General features: G+C 41.0%; 1 protein-coding gene and 1 non-coding gene across 3 annotated transcripts in view; one reads left to right on the top strand and one right to left on the bottom strand.

Annotated features, from left to right (window-relative positions):
* Nucleotides 1–25,729, top strand: part of ADGRA3 (adhesion G protein-coupled receptor A3) — a 95,347-nt gene that overhangs the window by 5,344 nt on the left and 64,274 nt on the right. For both annotated transcript variants that reach the window (XM_036227552.1, XM_016121270.2), the window contains exon 2: nucleotides 21,508–21,579. In XM_036227552.1, coding sequence (XP_036083445.1) covers nucleotides 21,508–21,579 — 72 coding nt within the window. The remainder of the gene's footprint in view (nucleotides 1–21,507; nucleotides 21,580–25,729) is intronic.
* Nucleotides 15,420–15,539, bottom strand: LOC118608757. The gene has a single exon (XR_004953178.1). It is a non-coding gene; the product is annotated as a 5S ribosomal RNA (ribosomal RNA).

Genomic DNA, 25,729 nt, shown 5'->3' with positions numbered 1-25,729 from the left:
CAGCACAGATAATTTGTTCTTTCCACGCACATCGATGGAGGTCCTGTTATGTTGTGGGCACAGTGACGAAGGGTAGACGCTTGAGGGTAAGAAGACATGATTTTTTCACCCAAGGATCAGGCTTCGCCACAAATTCTCTCATTAACCGGAATATGCCTCTCATTGTCCCTGAGCAGAGTTTTCCACGTTGTGTCCTGTGCGCCTTCGCTAAGTCGAGTTCCTGCGCTGGTAAATTCTGGATCCTTCACCACCCAGCTCAGCCGCTGGGAAATCTTCGTCGCTCTTCCAGCCTTTTGATCTTTCGCTTCTCTGAACCCAGGGAGTGCTTATCTGTGCTCTTGTTATCTGTCACTTTACGTGATGCTTGAGCCATGTCGCTTTCATAGCGCAGATCTCAGTGAAGGAAGGGACTGTGAGGCCTTTCTCGGCAGGTGCCTGGAGCATGGGTGGAACGAAATCCTTTATTGACAAAGAGAAATGTTAGCAAAGGTCCGACTGTGTGGGGGGAGATCAGGACAAGTGGAGCTTTGGAAGAGGATGCAAATTCACATCAGGTGAGAACATTTATTTAGGGTGTCATAGGATCCCCAATTCAAGTACGGGTATATTAAATCTATTTAAAGTTCCTTTTGACCTCCATGATCATATATGTGTGGTAAGCACACATATTAGACAGTATGTTGGCAAGTTATTTGGCGTATTTAGGGCAGACTTAGGCATTTGGTCCATGAATGCAAGTCTTTAGGTTCTCCAATATGATAACGTTTTGCATGACCCCGCCTCCAAATCCAGTTGCTTCTTGCCTGGAGTCCTCCAGCATCAGGAGTGTGTATGGGAGAAGTCGGTGGGTTTGGCAGTAACCCAGAAATCAAAAACAAACGAACACAGGAATGTCGTGAGATTCTCGCCCCCTTCTGGTTACAGCTTCTGTTCCAAGGAGACTGTAAAGATGGTTTTGAGAAAACAAAAGTAAAAACTCTTCAAAGTAACTCAGAAAATGACACAGAATGAATGACATTTTTTATGAAAGTATTCCATGATCTCCCCCCGCCCCGAAAGCAGTTGTTTTCTGTGTTGGCCGTATTCCTACGAAGGACTCTCAGCGTCCGGTGAACATGACTAGTTTATTGTTGTGCCAAGATTTTTCTCAAACAGATAAAAATTAGGATACAGGGTTCTTTAAATTTTAGTACCATGTTAACTCAGATTCTGCAAAGATTAGGAAGCTATAGATGCAGACTTGCTCAATGAGTTTTTAATTATAGCCTGACTAAATTTATTTTAAAACTTAATATAATTTTAATGCTTTATGTATGGTTTAACTTACACTTATGGTCAAATGCAGGCAATTTAAATCTGAAGAGAGATTTTTTTTTTTTTAAATAAGCCATCTATCTCCCCCATTTTTTTTTTTTTCTTCAAGATGAAACTTTTTTAGAAATCTTGCGTGTCTAGTAAGGGACTCATACATGTTGCAGTGGGGTGGGACAGAGATGTAGTAGGCACCTCGTAGGAGGCACGTGTCTGTCTTGGTCACTTTTAGTGCCATTCCGAACCCACTGCAGATATGGGGCTTTTCATCCAGGAAAGCATTTTCTGTACTCAGATCCCTCCTGTTCAGGGCATGAAGGAAACAAATGGAAGGTTTAAGGGATCAGTTTAAAAATAACACCCCCCTCCGCCCCACCCCCAACACCCAGCCCTCTCTGCCTCTTTTGTCTGCAAGCTGCATGCCCAGGTTTGAATCTGCCTTCCCTGTACAGCAGGGTCTGCCAAAGACCAGCACTTACTTTTGACATTTACTCTTCTCTAGTGGCATTCTTGATCATTTGTATCCTAGTAGTTGTGCAGTTGTGCGTGCGTGTGTGTGTGTGTTTCCAAACTGCTCTCTTTTGCATTCATTCAGCATTTAGCACATAGTTATTCACTGCCTACTCTGCTTGTTGTAGACTCAGGTGGGCTGGTTTATGAGACTTCTCATCTCTAGGCATGACTTTTTTGTGTACGTGGGGGAGGGGCGGGTGTCTCATTAGACCAATTTTATCCCAGTCTTGCATGCATGCTTGTATCCTTTCTGGAACTTTGCCTCTTGCCTTCTAGCTATGCAATATCTGTCATACCTCTCTGGTTAGACTTGACCATCCAGCTCTTTCCGATGAAATTTAACCTGCATCTTCCCCATTACCGCCCCCTGCCAAGCCAGCAGGAGATAGGAGAGTAACTGGTAGAGTTTTAGGGACTGATAGACCTTTTTGTTCAGCGACCTTCATTGCTTTACCCTCATGTCCATCTCTGCCAAGGACAAAACCTTTCCCTAGCCTAATATGTCTCAGACCTTCTGTAGCACATAATCCCTACTATTATTTATGACAATTCTTTCCAAGACTTTTCATGTCGTGGCATGCATAGACAGTAGTGATGTTTGTGTGGAGCAGTCCCACTGCCTCAAGCCCAGCAGCCCAGCCCCAGGGAGCAGTTCTCTCCACCTTCCAGTGACCTGGTATGTGGGTTTGCTGTTGAAGGTTCAGCGTTGCTTGGAATCCTGGGAACATTAAGAGGTCAGAGGTCTGGGCCACGGACCTCAGGCGCCGCTTTCATTGTTTAAGGCTGGAGCCCGGACGTAGATATTTTCAGAACTCGGCAGGTGACTCTGATGTCCCCTGGGCTGAGAACTTGTTGTCGACTAGGCCAGCAACCTGAAGGGTTAACCAGCCTCACCGGCTGTCATCCACTGCGACAAAAGAAGGTAGAAGAGAGAGCAGAAGAACAAATTGGGGGCAGCTGCCCTGAGGGGAGGGTGGGACTGTGCCAGGTGGAACAAAGAGGGATGAAAATCAAGAGAGGTTTTTAGGGCAGATAGCTGAGCCCTTTAGCGTTGAGCCTTATGCAGAGGACGCAAGACAAATGATTATTTGTAGAGTGAGGAATGGTGTGCTGAGGCTGGGTTTAATATCAGCTCATGGCGATAAGGACAAGAAGGTTTTAAAGGTGTGGCGGATCCGTTAACTGAAGGGGTCTAACAGCAAGCCTTTGTCCAGAGCAGCCTTAGTGTACTTATACTTTAAGTCCTTTATTTCATAGAGAAACTGGTGAAAATGCATTATTAACCTAAAATCATAAAATGGTATAGAGAAAGTGTGAGAGGCCCAATTTTCCAGGTATGTACTTGCTCAGGAAATTCTTTCATTTTGATTTTACTTTTTAGTCTTTACCAGTCTGATCAGTTGGAAAAAAAAAAAAAAAAACTTGTTTTAATTTACATCTGATTATAAGTAGAGTTTAATGTATTTTGATGTGTCTGCAAAAGGGTCATTTGTATTTGGCCACCTTCTCTGTACATTTTTAGTTTCTACCAGGTTTCCCGCCGCCCCCCCCCCCCCCCCAGCTTGACACTCTGGAGATATTTAGGGACCACTCATCATCTGATAATATATTCCTTTCATTATTTTCTTACTGCTTTGGTGGGAACTGAGGAGATAGGGCTCTGGGCATCTTTGCCATATTCTTGACCTGAGGATTGACAGGCACGTCCCGCAGACCACACAGGAGATTCCCGCATCGGGGCACAGCACTTAGCTGCTGGGCTGCGAGCCCAAATCGTCTCACATGTCGGGCATTTGCTAGTTGTTTTTACCTGTTTGTCAATTCAAATGTCTGGCATTCTTGGTCCTAGATTTAAATAAAACTGAAAACATGCATGTTTTGCCGTTTGATTCCTCTTCCCATATTTTACAATTTAAGTTTAAATTGTGCGCATTTGAAATCTTTGGTTCCCGAGTCATCACCATTGGGGGGATAGGGGCAGATCTGTGGAATTTTATGCTCCGCAGAAGGAAGGCTGAGTCGCCCATCACCTGCGTAATGTCCGTTTTAGCGCTGTTACTAAATACTTTGGGTAGGTTGCTAGCTCTACCTGTGTAAGTGCTGTTCCCATCTATTCAACAATTGTACTTGTAGGCCAAGATGTCTCCCCAGAAAAGGAATAAGCACACACCCTGCAGAGGCTGGGGAGAAGGAGAGGATCTCGGGGGTGATCTAGGCTCCGCCAAGGCTCCCCTCACCCCTCCTCCCTTCAGCACAGGGCCTAAGGCACCGTGTAACTGTGAATTAAATCCACTCCCTACGCAAAGACTCTTCTGAATTGGAAAACATGGTTCCAAATATGTGACTTGGCCTCACCTAGAATGTCAGTTCCATGGAGGTCAAACCTTTGTTTTGCTTCCTTCTGCAAAGATAGTCACTGGAATAGCAATAGGCATTTAATAGGCAGCTCTATGTTGGCCTCATGTTGTGGCCAGATAGAGGGCAGGTTGTAAATTGTGTTGGAGGACACTTTGGTCCAAACCCTTGGATTTAATAGGAGGAAAGGTGGAGCAGGGCCTTCGAGGTGTGACAGTAATACAGATTTTTTAAATGCAACTGTTGAACTTCTCTTTCTTTAAGCCTACTTGAATTAAGTCTAATTAAATTGATTCCTTTCCCATCAAGATAAGATTTAAAAGTATTCTCTGTTTTTATTGTGCAATTCTTCCCAGCTCTTCTCATGAAAGAGGCAAAAGAGAAGTTGAGGGGGTGTGTGTGTTCGTCTCCAGGACCACGTTTGAGATGGATATGCTTTCTGCTAGATTAGTCTTCTTTTTAACCTGGCCATTTGTTTTAAACAAGATCAGGCCTTTAAAACTCTCCCTGTATGACCAAGACTCCATGGGAATTTGAAAACCTTCCACATGCCATGGAACTTAAAGTCCACCTTGAGTAGTAGACAGTGCTAAGCTGACTCTTCCCTTGCTTGCGACCTGCCTCTCTGTCATGTCTGCTTGCGTTGCTGCAGCTTGTGCATTAATCACTGTCATGCTGTTTGCAGTTATATACTTACAATCCTCTTTCCAATTTGTGAACTCTTCATGGTGATATTTATCTCCGTATCCTCAGCAACTATCACATAAACACTCAGTAAGTTTTTGTTTAAAGATGTTCCACTTTCCCTGCTATTATTTTTTTTCCCCCTCAAATAGGACTAAGGGGGAGAGTCTGTGTTATTCTTAACACAAGAAGAATCTATCATGGATAAGCTTGAGACTCTTCAAAGCAGAATACCCAACCTTCAAGGTCAAAGCTTAAACTTCCACTCTTCCTTTGATATTGAGAAGTTGTCTGTCTGTTACCCATTTTTCCTCCCTTTTCTTGATCCAGTTCTCCCCTGCTTCTTGAGAAACTATCACTTACCTTTCTGCATTTTAGACTTTTCCCCTAGTTTGTGATGTTTCTTTTCAGCCTACATAGATAGCCGTGCACGTTCTCCCTCTGTTAAAAAAAACTCCCCTCCCCCAAGTACTCCCTTCCAGCTCCTTCTTGGAGCGGTCACTCTCCTTCCTTCATAATTCAGCTTCCTGAAAAGCAGTTGTAATCCGTCATCTTGGGTTCCTCGCCTCTCATTTCAGTTTGAGCCCAGCGCTGTCTAGTGTCTGTCTAGATTCAAACGTCTTTCATTCACCACTGCCTCTGTCCTCTTCTTCTTCTTGTCATTTAGCTCAGTGGTCAGCGCAGCTGTTGTCACACTCACTTAATTATTGAATTTTGGCCAGTTCACGTGGTGTGGGCTCAGAAACTCATATGTGGAAATGACTGGCTTGACTGGTTTCTCTGCCAGGACAGACCCCTGATGGGCAGTTCCTCCTAGGAGATGGCCTGCCATTTGAGGGAAGAACCTTGGAAAGGGATGTCATCTCTAGTCTGAACCCATGAGAAACAGAAATTGCCTACTTGAGATTGTTGCCTGCTTAACCCTGGCTACTGTTCTACTGTGACTTGATTTTTCAAGTTCCGTGCTGCAAAAAAAAAAAAAAAAGGTATTTGAGTTCTTTCTCTCCAGGATAAAGTCGAAAAACTTGTCCATCAGCTTAGCTCTAATTTAGCAACCACACACTGGGACGTGACTGTAAAAACTTTGTCTGACTTTCCGTTTTTTACATTTGTAATGTTGTCAAGTCCTTATGTTAGTATTTCTATTTTTTCTCATTTTAGTGATTATAAAACCTATTAAATTGCAGGTTTCCAATTGTCACTGCATCCACCAATGAGAAGGGAAATTATGGAGACCTTTTACTTTCAGTAGGTATTGGGCCTCAGACCTTGACCTCTAGGCCTATAATGCTCACTATTGTTATGTCCATAAAAGTCACAACCAACCGGAATGCTCACTGTGGAAGTAGGGTTGGGGATAAACCTTTGTAGAACAAAAAGATGCTGAGGACTTGTTTACCTTGACCCATTTCTTTAGATGTCTTTGACTGATGGGAAAACAGTAACTGAGAATTCTCACCTGGTACATATTATGTCCTAGTAAGTAACTATTGAAGGAAAGAATTTTAACATCTCGTTTTACTGTTATCAGGTGGTTGTGGGAATGACCAGAGGTGGTCATACTTAAGTCTGCAATGCAGTAGTATCGATTATTATTATTAGTCCTTTTTTTATCTGCATTCATGAGACTGAAAATTTTGTTTGGGAATAATAAATGACCCGATCTGAAACATAGCTGCCATGCAAAGATGGAAGGAATAGCAACGTCATCGGGAAGGTAGCTACATTGTTTTTGTAGGTCTCTACAAAAAAAGTGAAAAGAAGCCATGACACTCTAGCTCTCTTTTTAGGCAGGGCTCACACCTACAAGTCAGAATCGGGCTGGTTAAGCAGGGCGTCGGAAGGGAAGATGCCGAGACTGAATGGCTATGAGGTCTCAAGTTGGCTTTGTTACCAGGTAGAATTTTGTTCCCTAGCAAATCATAATTTATTTGGTTCTCACTTTTTTGAATAGCAGAATGACTATTTCTCCTCTTTCAGTTTTGAACTAGATTATCTTTAGGACCTCTTTGACTCCTGAAATTCTGTGATCTTACACATCCCACGAAACCAAATCAAACCCAAATCAAATAAGATTTATTTTTAAATTCCACGGACTTTTTGTGGACATTTAATGAAACTCAAGCCATGCTATTAGAACGCATTGATTGCATTACGATGTAAGTACCGGGGCTGTTTTCCAGGGGAAGGGAGAAGGAGGTGCAGGGGGTGCGGAGGTAGGTGTTGGAGGTAGGCGTTGGGTCCTTTTAGTCCTAAGCTTCTGGCCTGCATAGATTCTGAGCCTCGCATGCCTTTCCTCAACTGCTCTTAGCCCTAATTGCCCATCACTTGCAGAGACCGGCCCTCATTTCTTAGGGCTGATCCCACTTTGGGACCTTGTGCTCTCTTCCTGTTAACTGGATTCGTGTTTTTGGTCCCCGAATTCCTGTCTTTAAGATCTGAACCCTTGAGGAGCTCTTGAAGCATTTGAACTCTGGTTGTCTCTGTTCCTTCCTCTGTAATGGGAATGTAGAGGAATGTAGATTTTTTTAAAACCCCAGCTTATTGAGTTGACCTTGTCCGAATTTCTGAATACCAGAGGAACGTGCAGTGTGGTTATAATGTCTGGAAATGTAGATTTTTTTTTTTTTTTTTTTTTTTTTAGCATAGTTGGCTATGATATCAATTCTGTAATCAAACCTGTGTGGCAAGTAGATTTCTCAAAGGTCTGCACTGGCGAGTCAGGAGTAGCCATCAGGAGTGTCCTGTGAGCTTATCAAGAAAATGCCAGGCCTGACTAATGATCTGCCATGCGCATGGGACTAGGAGGTGGTGGCCCACGTGCCGTTGTTTGCCAGTGGCCCTGGAAGCCCAAAACTCTGATAATGACTGTCTCATTTCTTTATTTTTATAATCTTAGAGTCATATGGTTTTTGGTCTATACCAGGGTTTCTCACTATTTGAGTTTCAACAGCTACGTTGCCTAGCCCTAAATTTACAGTCTCGAGATTTCTTACCAATAGGATTATTTAGGTTCCATACTTAGTCGTATGCACTATCCTTGTGAAAAATACACCTCAGTGATAGTTTCCAAAATGTGCTCTCCAAATATCTTCTAATAGAGAGTGGCTCCCAGCTTTTGTACCAGGTGCCTAAACTAAAGGTGGTATTTGGGGATGGTACTAGAGAAAAATGCCAATGCCCATATTTTAAGAACCCCTACAAATTAGTAGCAAAAGACATGATCCATTAGAAACGTGGGCCAGTAATGACAGGTAATGTTTGCTAAGTGTGCCAGATCTTGCCGTAAGTGTTTTTTTTTTAAGTGTTACATTGCTTACTACTTACGTTTCCCAACCAGGGTTATTGTTATAATCCCTCTTGTGTGCCCCAGGAAGTGGGACATAGACGCTCATCAGTTCCCTGAGGTGACCCAGGCAGTGAGTGACAGACCCAGGGTTTGAGCTGCGGCTGTCTGACTCCAGAGTTCATACTCATCTCATCACCAGTGTGTTGTAATGGTCAAGGGACGTTTCCAGACCTTCCCAGGAAGGGAAGACAAGTTCACAATGGAGAATGAAAATTAAAATCACAAGGTCCCTCTTCCCACTGCTCCGATGCAGGTGTGGCTGACAAGAGTGCTTCCGAGGTGACGCGCGCGTACTTCCTGTCCCTCCCCGCCCCCCTCCATCCCCCCGGGTGTTAACTTGGGAGCCTCCCCACTGTTGCTGTCCAGGTTCTCAGCCAGGTCCACCTGAGCAGAGGACCCACCCACACTGTGCGTGGACTTCTGACCTGCAGAAGTGCGGGCCAGTAAATAGGTGTGGATGTAAAGCGTAAAGCACCGGGTCAGTGGTAATGCATTAGGCAGCGGTAGAAAACTCTTACAGACCTTGGAGGGGTTAATTCTGTAGAAGAGGATTTTCCCTTTCCTGTCTGCCTTCTGGATTGCTACTCATCTTTTCTTTTTTTTTTTTGATCAGCAAAGTCCAGAGATGTCTTCCATCCTGCTGTTCAGCAGCGAAACTGTGTTCCCTTTGCATCAGTTACGCGTGCCTCTGGTGGCATGTCACACTTAGATGCGCGCGGGGTATTAGTCCTTGAGGTCTATTTTTTGTTCCCTTAATGTCACTCCCAGCACACAGTAGATGCTCCAATATAACCTCAGTTAATGAGTTGTCCGTGCATCATGAATTTCAGCTTAAACATCAGACTTAAAAAATTCTCGAAGAGCCTCATTCTGGTCCCAATAGATAGCTTTCCATTCAGTAAAAATACCAGATAAACTTGCTTTTATTGTATTCATAGATATGAAGCATCCAGTGATCTCTGTGATATTCAGACACCTTGAAAAGTGGGCTCCCTGTCCTCTTGGAGCTGATGTATTCATAATGTGAAGTGTTATTTAGTAAACAGGTTTTCATTTCTAGGCATTTTTAAATATAGCTAGTACAGCATTAAAAGCCTTTTAGTTTTTGTTAATCAAATATTTAATTTCATGTGAACTTACTGTTTAATGCTGAAGCAGAAAAAGAGATTGTTATCCTTTTTATTTATGAAATTCCTGACTAAACAATCTGAAATGATTATAAGAGAAACAGGCCTTTAAAAAAAAAAGTCAGGTCTTTGATAAAAATACCTTGAATTTTGCAAGGTTATTTTAAGCCATTTGAATAGTTCAGAGTGACCACGTGCCCGGATTGAGACTCGTCTTATTGTAAATAGTAACGGCACCTCCTTTTATTCTCAGACGTCTGTTTGATGATAAATTATACTGCTACCCCACAGTAGTATGTTAGCTGTTGATATCTCTGACTTGCCGTTTCATTTTAAATAATGTCCACCTGTTGATATCTTTGACTTGCCGTTTCATTTTAAATAATGTCCACCTGTTGATATCTTTGACTTGCTGTCTCATTTTAAATAATGTTCACCTTGCAGAGGTAGAAGCTGGAAGTACTATTGCATACAGCTTCGAGAGGGCAGACTCAGCATACTGAACTCTTCCCTAATTCATCCTCTCTGTAGGAAATAGCGTTAATACCAAAATATAAAAACACCCATGTTTTCATGTGTTTTTAACTTAGAGCATTTTTTTTTTTATCATGGAATTCAGAAATTTTACTAGAATATGCCCGAATGTACCTTTTTCCCCATTAGTTTGTCTGGCACATGTTTAATTTTACAAGTCTATCTTCTAACTGGAGACATTTCCTTTGGTTTTTTTTTTTTTTTTTTTTTGGCTTATGTACATATCTTTATTAGACATCAGTTTTTGTGCAAAAATATACTTAACATCATTGTAATCATCTGTAAGTGTACAGTTCAGTGGCTTTAAAGACTTTCACCGCGCTGTGTAACCATCACACTGTCTACACACAAAACCTTTTAATCATCCCCAGCGCGAATTCCGTACCCATCAAATAACAACTCCCTTGTCCCTCGTCCCCCACGGCCCTCGGTGACCTCTGTTCTACTTCCCGTGGAGACGTCTCCTTTTCTTTCCTTTATTATAGCCATTTTTCTACCCATTCCTTTTTTTTTTTACCCCCAGAACTCCTGTTACTTGCATATGCCGCAGGTGTCATCATGATTTGCTTTTCAGTAGTCAGTGTCTTTGTTTTATCTACGAAATTTAAAAAGTCACTTCCTGATTTTCCAAAAAGTTTTAACTTTATATGTCGTTGTGGAATCCCCTGAGGTCGTCTCACTTGTTTCTCTCTGTTTTTTGTGCAGTGTTATATCTTACATCCCATCCAATAGTCCCATGTCATTACAAGTGGGCTCGTGGATTGTTCCCTCTTTCTCTCTGGCTACTGGGTCCCTGGCAGTGGTCTTGGTTTCCTTTGTTACTCGAGGGCCCTCTTCACGGATCCAGCCCACAGTGCTCTTGGAGCAGTGGTGACCTTGGGAGTGGTAGGAGGACTCCACATCGCTCTACTCCCCTGCAGGCTGGAGACAGAGGCACTAGTGGAGCCCACCCAGCGAGTTAAACGATGTTGGATCCCCCATGCTCTAAAATTTTGAGTTAATTGTTGGGAGTTATGGGGGCAAGATTTGCTTTTTTCTTTCTTTTAAAATCTTTCTTAATATTTTGGAGGTACAGACAGAGTTGAGAACCGGAGGTCTCTACCAGATATGGGTGATCTTTTCTACAAAGGCTCAGGCGGTAAATACTTTAGGTGTACAAACCATACAGTCTCTGTTGCAGCTGCTTAACTCAGCCATAACTTAACTCAGCTGTGTACCAGTGACCCTTTATTTATAATAAGAATTTGCGGCCTGGAGTGTGCTGACCCCTGCTCTAGAGAAATTGGCATGGATTCCATTACTGAAAGTCAGGGGGGATCACTCGATGGTTTATACCAGTGGAAAATGGCAGCTCCGGCTTCAGATCCAGCCGTCCTGACCAGCAACCTCTGCTCTCAGATGACGCACTTAGTTCTTGCATCCCAGGCAGCTGACAAGCATAGTTCATCTTTCTGCCACGTGGGTTTGGCAGGCCGTCGTTACCACATAAAAGAATTTCTTGGTTAGACAGATTTGAGAAATGCTCAACTGAAGAAATTCGAGCGTCCTCAGTTCAGAGTGATAGTGCACCCTCTGAGTTTCTGATAAGGGGGCGTGATCAGCAGGCAGGGTTTGCTGTTGCCTTTGGTCTCAGGTGATTTCTTTGCATTGTCGTGGGTCTCTTGTTTGTGAGTAGCATTATACGTGTGTACCTTGTTATTGTAGACCACCTGTACACTTATTTATAAAATATTGTCCCAATTTTAATTTTACTCATTTTTAAGTCTTTCAAACAGTATCTGTGAAGTAATGGGTTTGAATTTGTTTCTTTTTCCTTCTCTCTCTCTTTTTTTTTAACAATATGTTAAAATAGAAGAACTGGAAAACATGTTCACCAGCCGCAGTGCTGTGAATTAATGGTTTGAATAGACCGGTCTGACGGAGCAGACGCCTTTGAGCCTGTAAGAAGAGAAGGTAGCACCACGGCCTGGTCAGCAGCAGGTGCAGCTGGATAGGAACATGTAGGTCTCAGCTTCACCATTTTCTGGGTGCGAGGTCGCCAGTCGCTCGGATCTTACGGAGTTGCCATAAGGGCCTGCCGTGTGTGCTTTGCCATGCATTCATTCAGGTGTGTGTTCACAGGGCAATGCATATTCTCTCTCAGATGTACCCAGGATGATTTACAGATGGGGCATTAAGTGACTGGGAGGTTAAGGGAACTTGCCCAGAGTTGTGAAGCCAGATCCTAGCGTTAAGATTCAAGTTCAGGTCCTTTGTAATCCAGAGATGACCCTCTGTCATTGCACCTCAAGCTCAGTAATCATTGGGGCAGAGCAGAGAGACTGGAAAAGTGATCTCAAACAAAAAATTGGTGAGAGTCGCCAGGTCAGGCATCAGAACCTCAGCTCCCTCCCTCCCAGCAGGCCGGGCTCCTGACTCCCTTGCTCTGCGTTTGATGTTGGCTGTTGGGCAAGGAGGATTGTAGCATTTAAGAGTGGGTGTGCTCAGGGATGCCTGACTCTTTTACAGGGAACCTGGGGCTCTAACTTTGGTTAACATATGAGGTATTCTGTTTTAACAGGTGCCCTTGTGATTAAAAGTAATCAGTCTGTTAAGTGAAAGGTAGTCGAGGTTTTGGCAAATTCATAAAGGAAAACATTAGCCTCCCTGCATAAAGGGGAAGGGATGGGCTAGACCCAAGTCTGCCCCTAATCATTTATCCAAAGAGAAGGTCAAACAGGAAGGAGACCTCTACTTTGGGGAAAAGAACACTTTACCTCCCCCTAAGTATACATTGAAGCATATTCGTTTATTTTTTTCTCCTTTTCTTCCAAAATTCTGTTGAAAATGACACAGGAAACATAAAAATATGAACAAACCCATAATTGATGGGGCTGAAAAATGAGGTCCTCCAGTGGTCCAGAAGCATTGAGGATGTTGTAGAATAAATAAAACAGATGGGATCAGATGGATGGTGAAACTGCACAGTAAAGGAACTCACAGCCCTGTAGAGACAAAAGCAGAAATAACGAGAAAAATGAATTTTCTTAACAGGATCCTGGAAGAATCCCAAGCATTGAAACTATAGGGAGTGGCAAGCAGAAGTTGGTAAGGAGCTTTCTCCACCCAGAATTAATAAGCCTGAAACAGATGCTTTGTTCTGTTTTCAGTGAGTTCTGCTCAGCAAGCTTGATGGTTGGGTTTGCCTCTGTGACAAAACCATTTCGCTTGTTTTCCAGTAAACTGGGAGATGCGGCAAAGCAGAGCGCCGGTGGGGGATCGTAGGCAGAAAGAAGTTGTAGGGGACCCCACGTTTCTTTTTTAAGGATGAGAAAGTAACCAAGAGTCATCAGGCGTTTGAGAGGACATCAACAGAATGATTGGGGAAACGTTAAGACTGGAAAAAATGTAATTCCTAGTTTCAGATCCAAGAGAACCGCGAATCCATAAAGCAGGGGCGTCCGTGGGGGAAGAGATGCTCGGAAGAAGGGGGTCTCAGAGGTTAGCAGTGAGGTCGCGATGTGAGGAAGCTATGGCCGAGGCAGTAGAGGGGATCGAGAGCAAAATAGGAACTGCTCAGGACTTAGAGAATTAGTTGTCTGGAAAACCGAGCGGAAGATTTCTTCTAAAATTCAGAGCCGAAGGTTTAAGATGAGAGTCATGAAGCAGAATTAAGAGGTGTGGAGGACGGGTCTAAGAGATGAGTACCCAACTGAGAAGCAGATGGAGAAGAAAGAGAAAAGCAGCCGGCATTGCTGATTCTAAGATGCTGTCAAAATCAGATTCCTTTTTCCAAACAGCTTACCAGCGAGGGAGCCGAGAGAGTACTTTTATGATCTGGTTTCCCTAAAAATGTGTATTTGTTTTTCTCACACCACGAAATACGTCCCCTCCAGAATTTCAGCTGACACCACCCTTGTCATTTAGGGCTGTTCTGCGTCGCTTGACCATTCTTGTTCTGCAGGGTGTCATTTTAACATAAAGCTTTTTACACTGAAAATTTTTACACTGGTTTTTACGTGAAAGTTAAAAACCAGAATAATTGGTAGAACTCCTTATATTTTTACCCAGATTTATTAGATTTTGCTATTATTAACATTTTACACCATTCCTTTATCAGTTTTTTTCTTCCTGTGTACGTGCTAAATGTGTTTTAAATCATTTGACAGTGTGATGCGGATATCATAACCCACTGCTTTGTATAAAAGTGATCTTGACTTTTTCTTTTGCATCTTTAGACTTGATAAAATAACTTGATCATCTGTGAAGATAGTATTTTGTTTGTACTTTTCGCTTGGTTAATTTAACAAGTTTTTTTTTTCTCTCTCTCTCTTTCCAAATTTAATCACACGTCACTGGAAGTTTAACTGCTTTCCTTATAAACTAGCTGGCAGCTGACGAGAGATGTGAGCTGCTCGAGTGATTGTTCTCCATGGCCCGTGAATGAATCCCACCAGCCTCTCCTAAATGTTAAATTCCGAGAGATTTAACATTTCTGCTGCCTTTCATTACGCTGACTGCCATATAATATGCAATCTTTTGTTACACAACTTTTTGTTTCAGTGCCATATCGTATAAAACCTTAATGTGTAAGCATTAAGCCATAATCAAGGATTCCGACTTAAAATTCAGCCACAGTTTGTGTATATGCCAACGCTGACACTCCCGGTTAAGTTCATAACTTATTCTTTTTCTTAGCAGCTGGAAATTTCTTTTGATACCAATTTTAAGGTGGTTCTAATTTTAGGAGGGTTAAAATGTAGGGGAAAAATCTTGGGACACTATATCACAATATCGAAAAAAGAAAACGAGACATACATATTCTGGTAGAATTTTTTATTTCCTTCAGCCCCGAATTTTCCTAAGCCTCAGAACAAAGAATGAGAACAGGGCTGAGATTTATAACTTCTGATCTGTACTGCTGGACATTATAGATTTTCTATTATTAATTTCCGATGGAGGGATTTTTTACCATAGAATCTTAAACCCAGCCGTATTTTTAGTTCATTCTTTCATTGAATTGAAAAGATGTCGTGAGCATTTTGTCATTTGGATCCTCTGGGAAGCCCATGCCAGGGTGAGGTTATAGTACAAGATTTTTACTGAGGGAGATAACTGAAAAACCCAGGGGGATGGGAAACCTTCGGATCCAGATGCAGGTCTCGCGCCTGTGACAGAGGACAGGGGAAGGAAAGACAGTCGGGTAGCATGGGGTAGGACGGGCCTCAGACTAAGGTGCAGCTGTAAGAAAGACTTGGTCAGCCCAGCAGGAAACTCTGGCACACAGATGACCCTTCTGGGAGTCCGTCCCACTGTGGGATTGGAGAAACCTCTTTCTTACCAGAGCTGTGCTCAGTCTGGGCTGGCTTTGCCTGCAAAGCGGGTGACCTCTGCTGGGACTCTAAGGTTTAACTCTGTCGCTTTGAGTATGAACCTGGGCAAGTTACTTTATTTTTTTGTTTGTTTTTTTTAATTTTTATTTATTATTTTAAGGGAGGCAACCCTTGGTTGACCTCACAGATTGCAAGGACCTTGTCAGCTTACAATCCCTTATTTTTTATTTTTTATGCCTACAGCCCCTGGTCTTCCTAGGTGGTCTCCCATCCAAGTACTAACCAGGCCCCGACCCTGCTTAGCTTCTGAGATCAGACGGGATCAGGCGTGTTCAGGGTGGCATGGCCGTAGACGCAAGTTGCTTAACTTGTAGATTTTTGTCGTCGTTGATTTGGGGAAAATAATACGACTACTACCATTGGGTCCTTATGCGTGACTGAGTGCATCCTTATAGAGAAGAGTGGCCGCATGATGGAATCCCTCAAAAATATTCATTGTGTCCTTTTTTTTTATGGGACGTGGTGAGGGTCACCATCTCTATACTTTATGAGTTTGAACTTGTCATGGTAAACATGGTAAATACACAAATGCCCAAGCAGAGAAGTGCGTTAAAACAAGATGATTCAACAAAGTGAGGGCAAAACATTTTTCGACACACAAGAACTAAGGTATACCTCCCAGAATTTTTTTTCTGCAGCAATGAATTGTTAAGAAGACACATTGGTGAGCAAATTAATAATACTTAGGACAGAATGTGTGTCATTGCTGATGATGGCATGTGGAATTAGATGCGATTTTAAAATAGAGAGTATTCGAATTGATGGCGAGTTTTGAAATCCAGTAGATACTCTCTTATTACTTGCTAGGAAGAATTAATTTAGAAATCAGCATTTGATACTCATTTATTTCTCTGACAACAGAATAAACTGGGACAGCGTATGCTAAAACAGGAGTCGACAGATTGTTTTTCTATACAGGGCCATGTAGTAAATATTTTAGGCTTTCCTGGCCAGCCAGTCTGTCAATGCCGTCATAGCGTGAAAGCCGCCGTAGAAGTGTGTAAACAGACGGGCATGGTGGAGTTCCAATACAACTTTAAGAACGTTGTCATTTGAATTTCATATAATTTTCATGTATCATAAAATATTCTTTTTGATTTTCTTTTTACCATTTTAAGAATATTTTAAAAACCATTCCTTAGAGACTATGGTCTGTCTGGAGAACAGGTGGCGGATTGGTTTTGGCTGCCCCTCAAGGAACTAGTTTTCATTAGGGGGATAAATGAAGCAAAACACCAACAATTTACTTTTGTGGAGTTACCATTTCTGATTTTAACTTATCACACGTGGTTCTAAAAGTTTAGGCCGTGTGTCCGGTGAGATTGGTGACTCAAAAGCATAGCCTAGCTGTATTGTCCATTTTTCTTGTACTTGATAAAGAGGTAGCAATAACAAGTATTATTCTGCATGAGAAATCTAATGCACAGAATCAGATTTTATTACTACAATTTGTATTACCTGAGCAAATCGGAAATGTCAAGGGATAGAAGCTTTTAATATGTAAGTGGCCTGCCTTCAGTCTTCAGTCTGTCTTTGATCTTTCTGTCTGAATACCTGATGAGCTTCCTCCCCCTAAGCCGCATAGTAACACATTTCCTGGATAACTTCAACCAATTCATAATATCGGAACTAATGTAAATATCCAGTCATTTGCTTTTACAAACAATAATACAATGAATAATTTTGTTATACAAATATACAATTATACAACATTTAACATGTCATATATTTTGCAAAGGTACAAGTTTATCTCTAGGATAAATTTCCAGAAGGTGAATTAATGGATCAAATGTTATGCATTTGTATTTTCGCCCTCCATAGGGGTTGGTCTGATTTATAGCAAAATATGAGTGGCTGTTTGCCTCTGAATATAAAATGTGTTAGCACACTTTTTTCCCCCCCACTCTAAGTGATTTATAGTATTTTACATTTCAGTCTGAATTTACATTTCTCTCATTAAGATCGTATATCCCTGCACGTGATTATTATCCATCAGTTTTTACTTTCTTCGAGCTTTCTGTTCATGGCCTTTGCTATGTTTTCTATTGGGGATTTTTTTTTTTTTTTTTTTTTTTTAAGATCTCTGTATTTGGGAAATTAGGCCTTTGTTTCTGATAGTTGTAAATAGTCGTTTATTTTTTAACATGGCTTACGAGTTTAAAAATACCAAAAGGAAGTTTTTAAAATGCACTACGAGTTTTAAGTGTACTCTTATTTGCTCCTTTTCCATAGTCTAGAAAATCTTGCGTTATTTTGACTTCTGCATTTGCCTGTCTTCCACATTCTCTTTTTTCTTTGAGTCTGCCTCCCTTTTCACCAGACCTACTCTGAATCTCCTGCCCCCAAGGACAAGTGTCCTTGGGGCAGGTCCCTAGTCCTGGATGATCTCATCCTGAAACGTTCAGTTACATCACAAACATCCTTTTCCTAGGGAAGGGCATGTTCACACGTTCTTGATGGACATACTTTCAGAGGACCACCATGCAGCCCGCTATGATAACCCTATTTGATTTGTTTACCTGATTTTTCCCTTCGGTGGTTGACTTTAAGAATTACATTCCCCATATTCGATCTGAATATTTAATGCTCTTGAAATATATTTTCATTCCCTCTCAAAAGGTGAATTATTCTGCCTTCTGCCATCTAGGGTATGGGTGCTGTAAACAGCATTCCATTCTATATAGCAAGCAACTGAGAACTTCTCATACTTAATTTTTATTTCTTTCTGCTCCATAGTCTTTTGATTTCTTTTTTTAAAAAAATATGTTTACATTAAGCCTTACTCCTTTTTTTATGTTTCAGCATAAATTATATACCAAATTACCTTGGTACTGTGTTAAATGATAGCAGTGGACATCAAACTTGGCTTATGGTGTTGAAATTCAAGAGATGTCAGCCCAAAATAGTGTTCCTAAGCATTGTCTACAGATCACATGATGTTAACATTATTGCTATAGAACAGAAATGGGCTTATATAAGCTTTATAACTTCAGTCAAGCTTTATATTTTTCATTTAGTTACCTCCTAGAAAGTTTGAAATTTCTAAGATGTCAGCACAAAATACTGATTATAAATGGGTTTTAGATTTATAAAGATACATGATATTATGGATTTGCTAGTTCCACAGTCCCCCCATCTCAAAACTGAGTATAAAAGCTGTCTGCAGAGTAGATTTATTCATACTGATCCCGTTTTCTTGCACCGAATCCTTAAACATGTCAAGTAATGTGTAGACTGAATATATTAACACGAGGTTGTAAACTATATTTTTAAGGTTACAGTTATAACTTTTTAAGTGTGATGAAATGTCTTTTTACTCTCAGTAAAATCTACCGTTTATTGTGCTAAAGCCTTTATGACCGAGCAAATGACAGTCCTTTTGCTGAAGCAATACTGAACCCAGTGAATGTAATTCAGTGACCACCCTGGCAATTTTTCACAAGCTACTTCCATATTTGGGTTTCATTCTTCACTCAGAAATAGGACACTATTGTCAGTGGGGTTAGTAGATTGTGTAGTTTTCCTTATTTTTTGGTTTACTGATTATAAATTCTTGGTCACCACAAAGTTTATCAGCTTTGCTCATGAACGTGTGAATAGTTATAGAAAATTAAAAGAAGCGAGAAGAGATCTTGGTGACCATTCGGTTCTGATTTTTTTCCATCTTTAAAATGATGAGATTGAAGTTTGCCTGGAAAAGTAAAGTGACTACCCCAAACTAAATCATTTAGCCCTGGTGGAGCCTCAGTTAAAACTCTGGACTCTGGTTATCATCACCATTGTTCTTTGCACTGTTTTAAGTTCATGTTAAGTTGCAGTCACCACATAAAAATTTTTTGATATAAATAAATATGAATCTTTAAACTGAGAGTATAAAAAAGTATTCCTTGCTTCAGTTTTTATTGATAAGATATAATTGTATTCAAAATTAAATCGATTTTAAGCTATGCTTAGTTATTAAGAGTCTTGTATTTATAATCAGAAAAAAAAGTTTTAAAGATAAGAGTCATATTCTAGATGCTTCAAAAGATATTGCAAGATTATGAAGAATAAAAGAGAAGCTAATGGAAGCCTCATCATTAAGAGAGTGATTATTTTGATATATTTCTTCCAAGTGTGTGGTTTTTTTTTTTTTTTTTTTTTTTTTTTTGGTCTCTACTTAGAAATTCTTTTCTATGGTATCAGTTTTGTTTGCTTTTAAACTGATTGTAAGCTTTTCCTTTTCATCACGTTTTCTTTGAAAGAATCATTTTTAATGGATGCGTAAAATTTTGTTGTTTGGATGTACCATAATTTAACTCTTACCTAAACTGATCTCTTCGGTAGTTTCTAATTTTTGTGTTTTAAATCAGGCTGAACTAGGTCATCGACTATACTTCTTGTCAGACCGGTGACTTGTTAGCTTCGGGTTGATGGCTGTGATAGCAGTTTGCAGGCTCCTGGGTGAGCAGAGCCTAGCTGCCTGAGGAAGCTTGTTTTGGTGACCTCTCTGGCCATGTGCGGTCAGAATTTGCTTTGGCCTGTGCCAACTACCTCACTTTTTAGAAAACCTTTGCAATTCTGATTAGAGAACGTGGTATTGTATTTTAATTGGAACGTTTTTTGATCATCCTGTTTTCCTGGTTCCCGACGTTGAAGCCTTGCCCTTGCCTTAGTTTACAGCTTCGAGGGCAGGCCAAACACTACACAGTAATATACTTCGACTGCAAGAAACATTACAAGGAGGGAGGGTGTGTGTTTTGGAAACAGAATCAGAAATTTAATGACTACTCATTGAGTGTGTCGTATATTTTCTAATTCCCTTCTAGTATTTATGAGGTAGATGCAATCTTCCGATTTTATGAATGAGGGAACTCTGTTACAGAGAGGAGTGGCTTGTCCAAGATCAGTGTCACTTGAAAGTGGTAGAGCTGAACTTCAAACACAGGTATACTTGAAAAGCACCTAATAAACACCCCACAGAGCAACCTCCAAAATGTTCATCTGCATGAGTAGGGATTTTTTTTTTTTAATTCCACTTATATCAAAAGAAAATTAGATGCCAAATGAGTATTTTTGTTTTAATACAAATAGTCAAAGTTTTTTGTTTGTTTGTTTTGTTTTCTTAGAATAATGGAAGTAGACAAACTAAAAATGTACCTGAAACTTTTTAACCCAGCGGTAGTCTGGTAACGTTTGTATAGGAGTAGAATTGCTGTGTTGCTCTGCTCTGTCTGGAGTGGAGGGGTCACCACGCAACCCTGGATCCCGTGTGGAGGTTGCACCTGAAGTTGTGCAATGCCTGTGTGATGGAGAATTTTCTGTCCAGTGGTGTGTCTCTTGACTGGCATCGGCTTATGTTGGAAAATGTGGAGTTTGGAGTCGAGATTTTCTGAGTTCACCGTCTGGTTCTGCCATTTGCGAGTGAAATCTTATGCTATTAACATGCCTTGATTTTCCCATTTTCTTAACTCGATATGCCCACTCTTTCAAATTAGGTAGCTTTAACATTTTCACTTTATTTATAGAAATTCTCTCTTGGTATTCAAACTTTAAAAGGTGCTTGGTCCCAAAGCCTAGAGAGGGAAGCAAGATCACGTACATACACATCGTCTCTTATGCAAGTCCTGCCAGGGGTTGGCTCAACTACAACTTCTTTAAATAAATTTTTCTTTGCCATTCATTTTTTTAAGAACACTCTCCCCTTACATGCGGTATAATACTATGGTGTTTTACCTTTGTCTCTCTGTATGTGAGTGCAAGCAGGAAGTATATTTTCACACATACAGACGTAGATTTGTATGCTGTTTAATTACAAACAATATTCAACATTTTGAAATGATATCTAGAGGGTACTTTATTTCTTTGTAAGGTCAGTATTTTATAGAGCATGTTACACATTTTTCTTTTACATTTCCAGTTTTAAAATAAATATTCCTCTTATGTAAGTTGATTAATTATACAAATGTATGTGGCATTCTTTATTCTTAGAGTTAACTGAGAGCTATTTTGTTTTGAGTTCTCTATTTTAAATTTTTTGGTTCAGTGTGACAGGAACAATTTAAGAGGTGGTATGTGTGAATGAGCTCTTTTATGTGGTTTCTCAAAGAAAGAGAAAGAAGTTCCTTTTTTTTTATCAGGCCATCTCAAAAATGTTGGGGGAAATAAATGACTTCTTATAATTCCTGATAGGTTTAAACATAATGAGCTAAATTTCTTTGATATGACATTAATGGTGTGCATATACTGGGCAACCTACATTTAAGTTTTCTGTCTTTTCTAGGATCCTGAGTAACAATAAAATATCCGAACTGAAGAATGGCTCATTTTCTGGGCTAAGTCTCCTTGAAAGATTGTGAGTATCCTTTTATTACCATCTCTTATTGTTATTTTACTTAATAAATTTTCATTGTAAATCTGTTACCGAACTCCCAACTTTTCAAAAAAAAAAAAAATTGCGTTTTCCAAACATTTTATTATAAAAAATTTCAAAAATGGAAGTAAAAAAAAGTTATGATTTCACTTATACATGGAATCTTAAAAAAAAGAAAGGCGAAAAGAAAAGAAAAGAAAATGAACAAACCAAACAGAAACAAACTCATAAAGAGAACAAAGCGATGATTGTCAGATGGGAGGGGGGTTTGGGGGATGCCTGAAAAAAGTAAAAAGTATTAAGTGCAATTGCCAGTTATAAAAATAGTCATGGCATGTGAAGTAGTAGTATTATGATAGCTATGTGTGGAGCCAGATGGTTGATACACTGATGGGGGTGGTTAACTTCGTAAGGTATATAAATGGCTAATCAAATGTCATACATTTGAAACTAATATAATATATGTATGTGAACTGCAACTGAAAAATTAAAAAAAAAAATACTAGTTCGAGCAGAGGTCGACAAACTCTCTGTAAAGGGCCAGATAGCCAACAGTTTAAGCTTTGTGGGCCATGAGGCCTCAGACACGGCGACTCGGTTCTGCCGCTGTAGTGAGGAGGCAGCCGCAAACGAGTCGATATGGGGGTGACCTTATTTACAAAACAGGCCGTGGACTATAGTTTAATGACTCCTAGCTTTTAAAGCACAGATGACATTTTGAAATCGTCATGAAATGTATATGCCTCATAAAACAGAAAAGTAGACTTTAAAAAACAAATCCGGGGGCAGAAACTTTGGGGTAAACTTCAGTGTTTTATCCAGCGTTCACTGAATGTGATCATTGCGTTCTGCTAATGACTAGGTCTAGTTTTGCTGAAGATCAGACGTGTTACAGGTGGCACTTGTTTCTAGCCTCAGTGAGTTTTACACAGTAAATATTTACTTTGCTTTTTTTAAAAAAGTGCTATTCTAGGATTGTTTCAACTTCTCATGTTACTCGTACATTTAGGATAACATTTCAGAATACCCAAGGAGGCCACACAGCCTCTCCATTTCTGTGGGATAGCAAAAATTTTCTCTTTTTTTTGAGCCTTCTTTGCTCTGCCTGGCTCACTTTCTCTATTTCTAGGCGGCCTTTCCTTAGTCATTTTAACTACTGGCTTCTCCCTCAGTTGGACGCCCATAGAAACTTTTTTGCATCCATCACCGATGCGTTTATTGAAGCATATACCATCTACAGAGTTCTTCCTCATCGTTTTATGCATGTCTCTGTTCATTTAGTATTCAAATGTCTTTAAGTTAGGTTATGTATATGCAATGGCATGCACATATATAGTAATACACTTTATATGTTCATGTTTACACATGCGCATACACACATAGGCACATAAATAAAATGTTCTTGGCCCAGCAATGCTTAGTTCTCAGATTTATTTATTTAATTTTATTTATTTATTCATTCATTCAAGTGTTTCTGTCACGTTTCTCAGAGTTCACGTGCTTCAGAGGATGCTGGCCGCACCTCAGCTCCAGGCCTGACCAGGCTGAGGACAGCCCTTCACACATGGTCCTTGGTCACTGATTCCGAATGGGCATCTGATCCCATTTACTTGAGTTGAGACTGGCTTGGGGCTTTGGGGAGAGGAAGGAGCAGCCTCACTGTCATCAGGAAGGCGGTGGTACTTCCAGTCTAGAGGCCGTCCTGCTGCAGGTTTGGTCCCGAGAGGGAGGAGGGAGGCACAGTGGTCGCAGGAAGCACCCTGTCCTCTGGCCACTGTCTGTGGATGCGAGCCCAGACCCTACTCCTCCAGTGCCTGCCGGGGCGGGTGGCTGAAAAGGTCTGAGAGCCAAGGGTGCCTGGCGTCTTGTGGAAACGCCCCTGGCTTTTGTTTCCTTCCATTTTCAGAACACATGGTAGACCAGAGATCCCATAGTCAAGTTGCTTGGCCCTTCTGGTGGGAGTTCGTGATCCAAGTCTGATGAGCATCTTCTCAGACCTTCCGCAGAGCAGCCCGTTTTCTCTCTGGACATGGGAGCGGCCTGCGAGCTTCCCACCCTGCAGAGCCCAGGACCGTCTTTCTCATATCGATCCTTTCTTTGGTGTTCCTGTTCTCTGATTCGATTGGATTCACTCATTTTCAAGTAAAGCCTGTATAGATTTAGTCATTTCCATCCCAGCTCCTGGAATAATCTCTTGATTCGTACTTCCCGCCGTGTTCAGAGCTCTCCTCAGTTTCCCTCTCTAACTGGTTACCTCGCTCGCTGACCTACTCTGTCTCCTGCACGACTGTCGTCTTCCTGTGACCAAACCCAACAGCTCCCTTCCCTCCTTCGTGTCTGTCAACTCTAGTCGCACTTCCTTCACCGTAAGGCTTTTCTCGTGGGCTCCGGCTTACTTCGGGGTCGCGTCGTACTCTCCCTGGAGTGTCGAGGTGGCTTCTTTCTCAGGACTCTGCAGACTTCAGGACGACTTGTCTTTCTATTTCAGACATGACGTCAGTGAGCACAGTGGTTGCATTAGTTTGCCAGGCCCGTCGTGACAAGGTGTCACAGACTGGGAGGCTCGCACAGTCGAAATTTATTCGTCCCAGTTCTGGAGGCTGGAAGTTCGAAATCAAGGTGCCGGCAGTGTCGCTTTCTTCCGAGGGTCATGAGGGAAAGGATCTGTTCTAGATGGCCGTCCTCTATCTGTGTCTGCGTCCACATCTCTTCTCATGAGGACACCAGTCGTAGTGGATTAGGGCCTGCTCTAGTGGCCTCATTTTAACTTAATTACCTTTTCGAGGACCCTTTCTCCCTATACAGTCACACTTTGAGGCACTAGGGATTGTTAGGACTTCAAAGTAGGAATCCCCTGGGAGTGGGGACAGAGTTCGGCCTAGAAGTTCAAACCCATGTTTAAGGATGAACTGTATAATTGTTATTTGAAAAATTCCCTAAAATTTATACTTCCTATAAATTTCCCCTTCAATTCTTTGGTAAATGTTACTTGTATTTTTTAGACTTTGTAGCCCGTTTAGAATCAAGAACTTCCATTATTTATCAGTTCACCCGTACACCCATTTATCCACCTTTCCTCTCTCCCATCTTCTCTCTTTATTTTATAGTATCATCATTCTTGGGTTAACTATTTGTCACAATTCAGTGAGACTCCCTTACATTCTAATTACTGATGCTCAAATTGCATAGTGGTCGATGTGTCTGACTCCTCAGTATTCATTCCACCCCAAACGCTGGATCTGGGTCACCAAAGCATCTCTTTCTAGTGATCGTGACAGAGCCAGTCCTCGCCAGTAAGAGGTGAAGGGGTATTTAGCTTTGAGGCTTCAGAGAAAGATTTCCCAGCTCCTAAGGAGACAGAAGAAGAACGTCTCCATTCTTATTCATGGCTTTGTGCTTGGAGGTGGCTCTTGGATCTGGGATAGGATGTCATGGTTGAGGGTAAGCGAACCTTCTGAAGAAGGGTGGATCTGAGAGACAGAGGTGACTAGCCACAAAAGCTGTCTTACTGCTAGATTTCCTGTAAAGCCAGAGGATTGTTTTCTTTATTATTGAAACTGTTTTTGAGTAGTGATTTCGGATACTTGCAGTTAAAAAGCATCTTATTTGACATGCTTCATAATTTTGTTTAGCAGTTGTGCACCTTTCTTTCATTAATGTTTTAATGATGCAACATATCCACAGTTAGCTATACATCCTAACATTTGACTCATGTTCACCAGGGAAGCTGTGGATTGGCGCTGGGAATATTAAATGAGACAATCTGACTGTAAATATCTTCTGGCAATGCCTGATTAATATGGCTATTATTATATATTATATATGTCAGGAATTTTTTTATTAAAGAAAACGTGTATCTTTAAATCATATTATAGTACTTAGTTATTCATGAGGGGTGTTTTGTAGAAACACATGCAGTACATCATTGACCACAAATTTATGTAGTGTTTTAGCTGAAACATTTTTTGTTGTAGATGCTTTATAAAATCCGAAAAGGGAAACAGGTTTTGAAAAAATGGAACTGACATTATGTGTTTCTATTAGCAGAGATTTTTTAGGTTGTGCAATACAAGCAGACACATACTGATTGAATTTTCTCTGGAAATCTTATCTCTGAGGTGTAGGGTTGGGA

This window comes from Rousettus aegyptiacus, unplaced genomic scaffold (genome assembly GCF_014176215.1).
Source record: "Rousettus aegyptiacus isolate mRouAeg1 unplaced genomic scaffold, mRouAeg1.p scaffold_m13_p_10, whole genome shotgun sequence".
Taxonomy (NCBI): Eukaryota; Metazoa; Chordata; class Mammalia; order Chiroptera; family Pteropodidae; genus Rousettus; species Rousettus aegyptiacus.
This window is presented reverse-complemented; position numbering and strand designations above follow the sequence as displayed.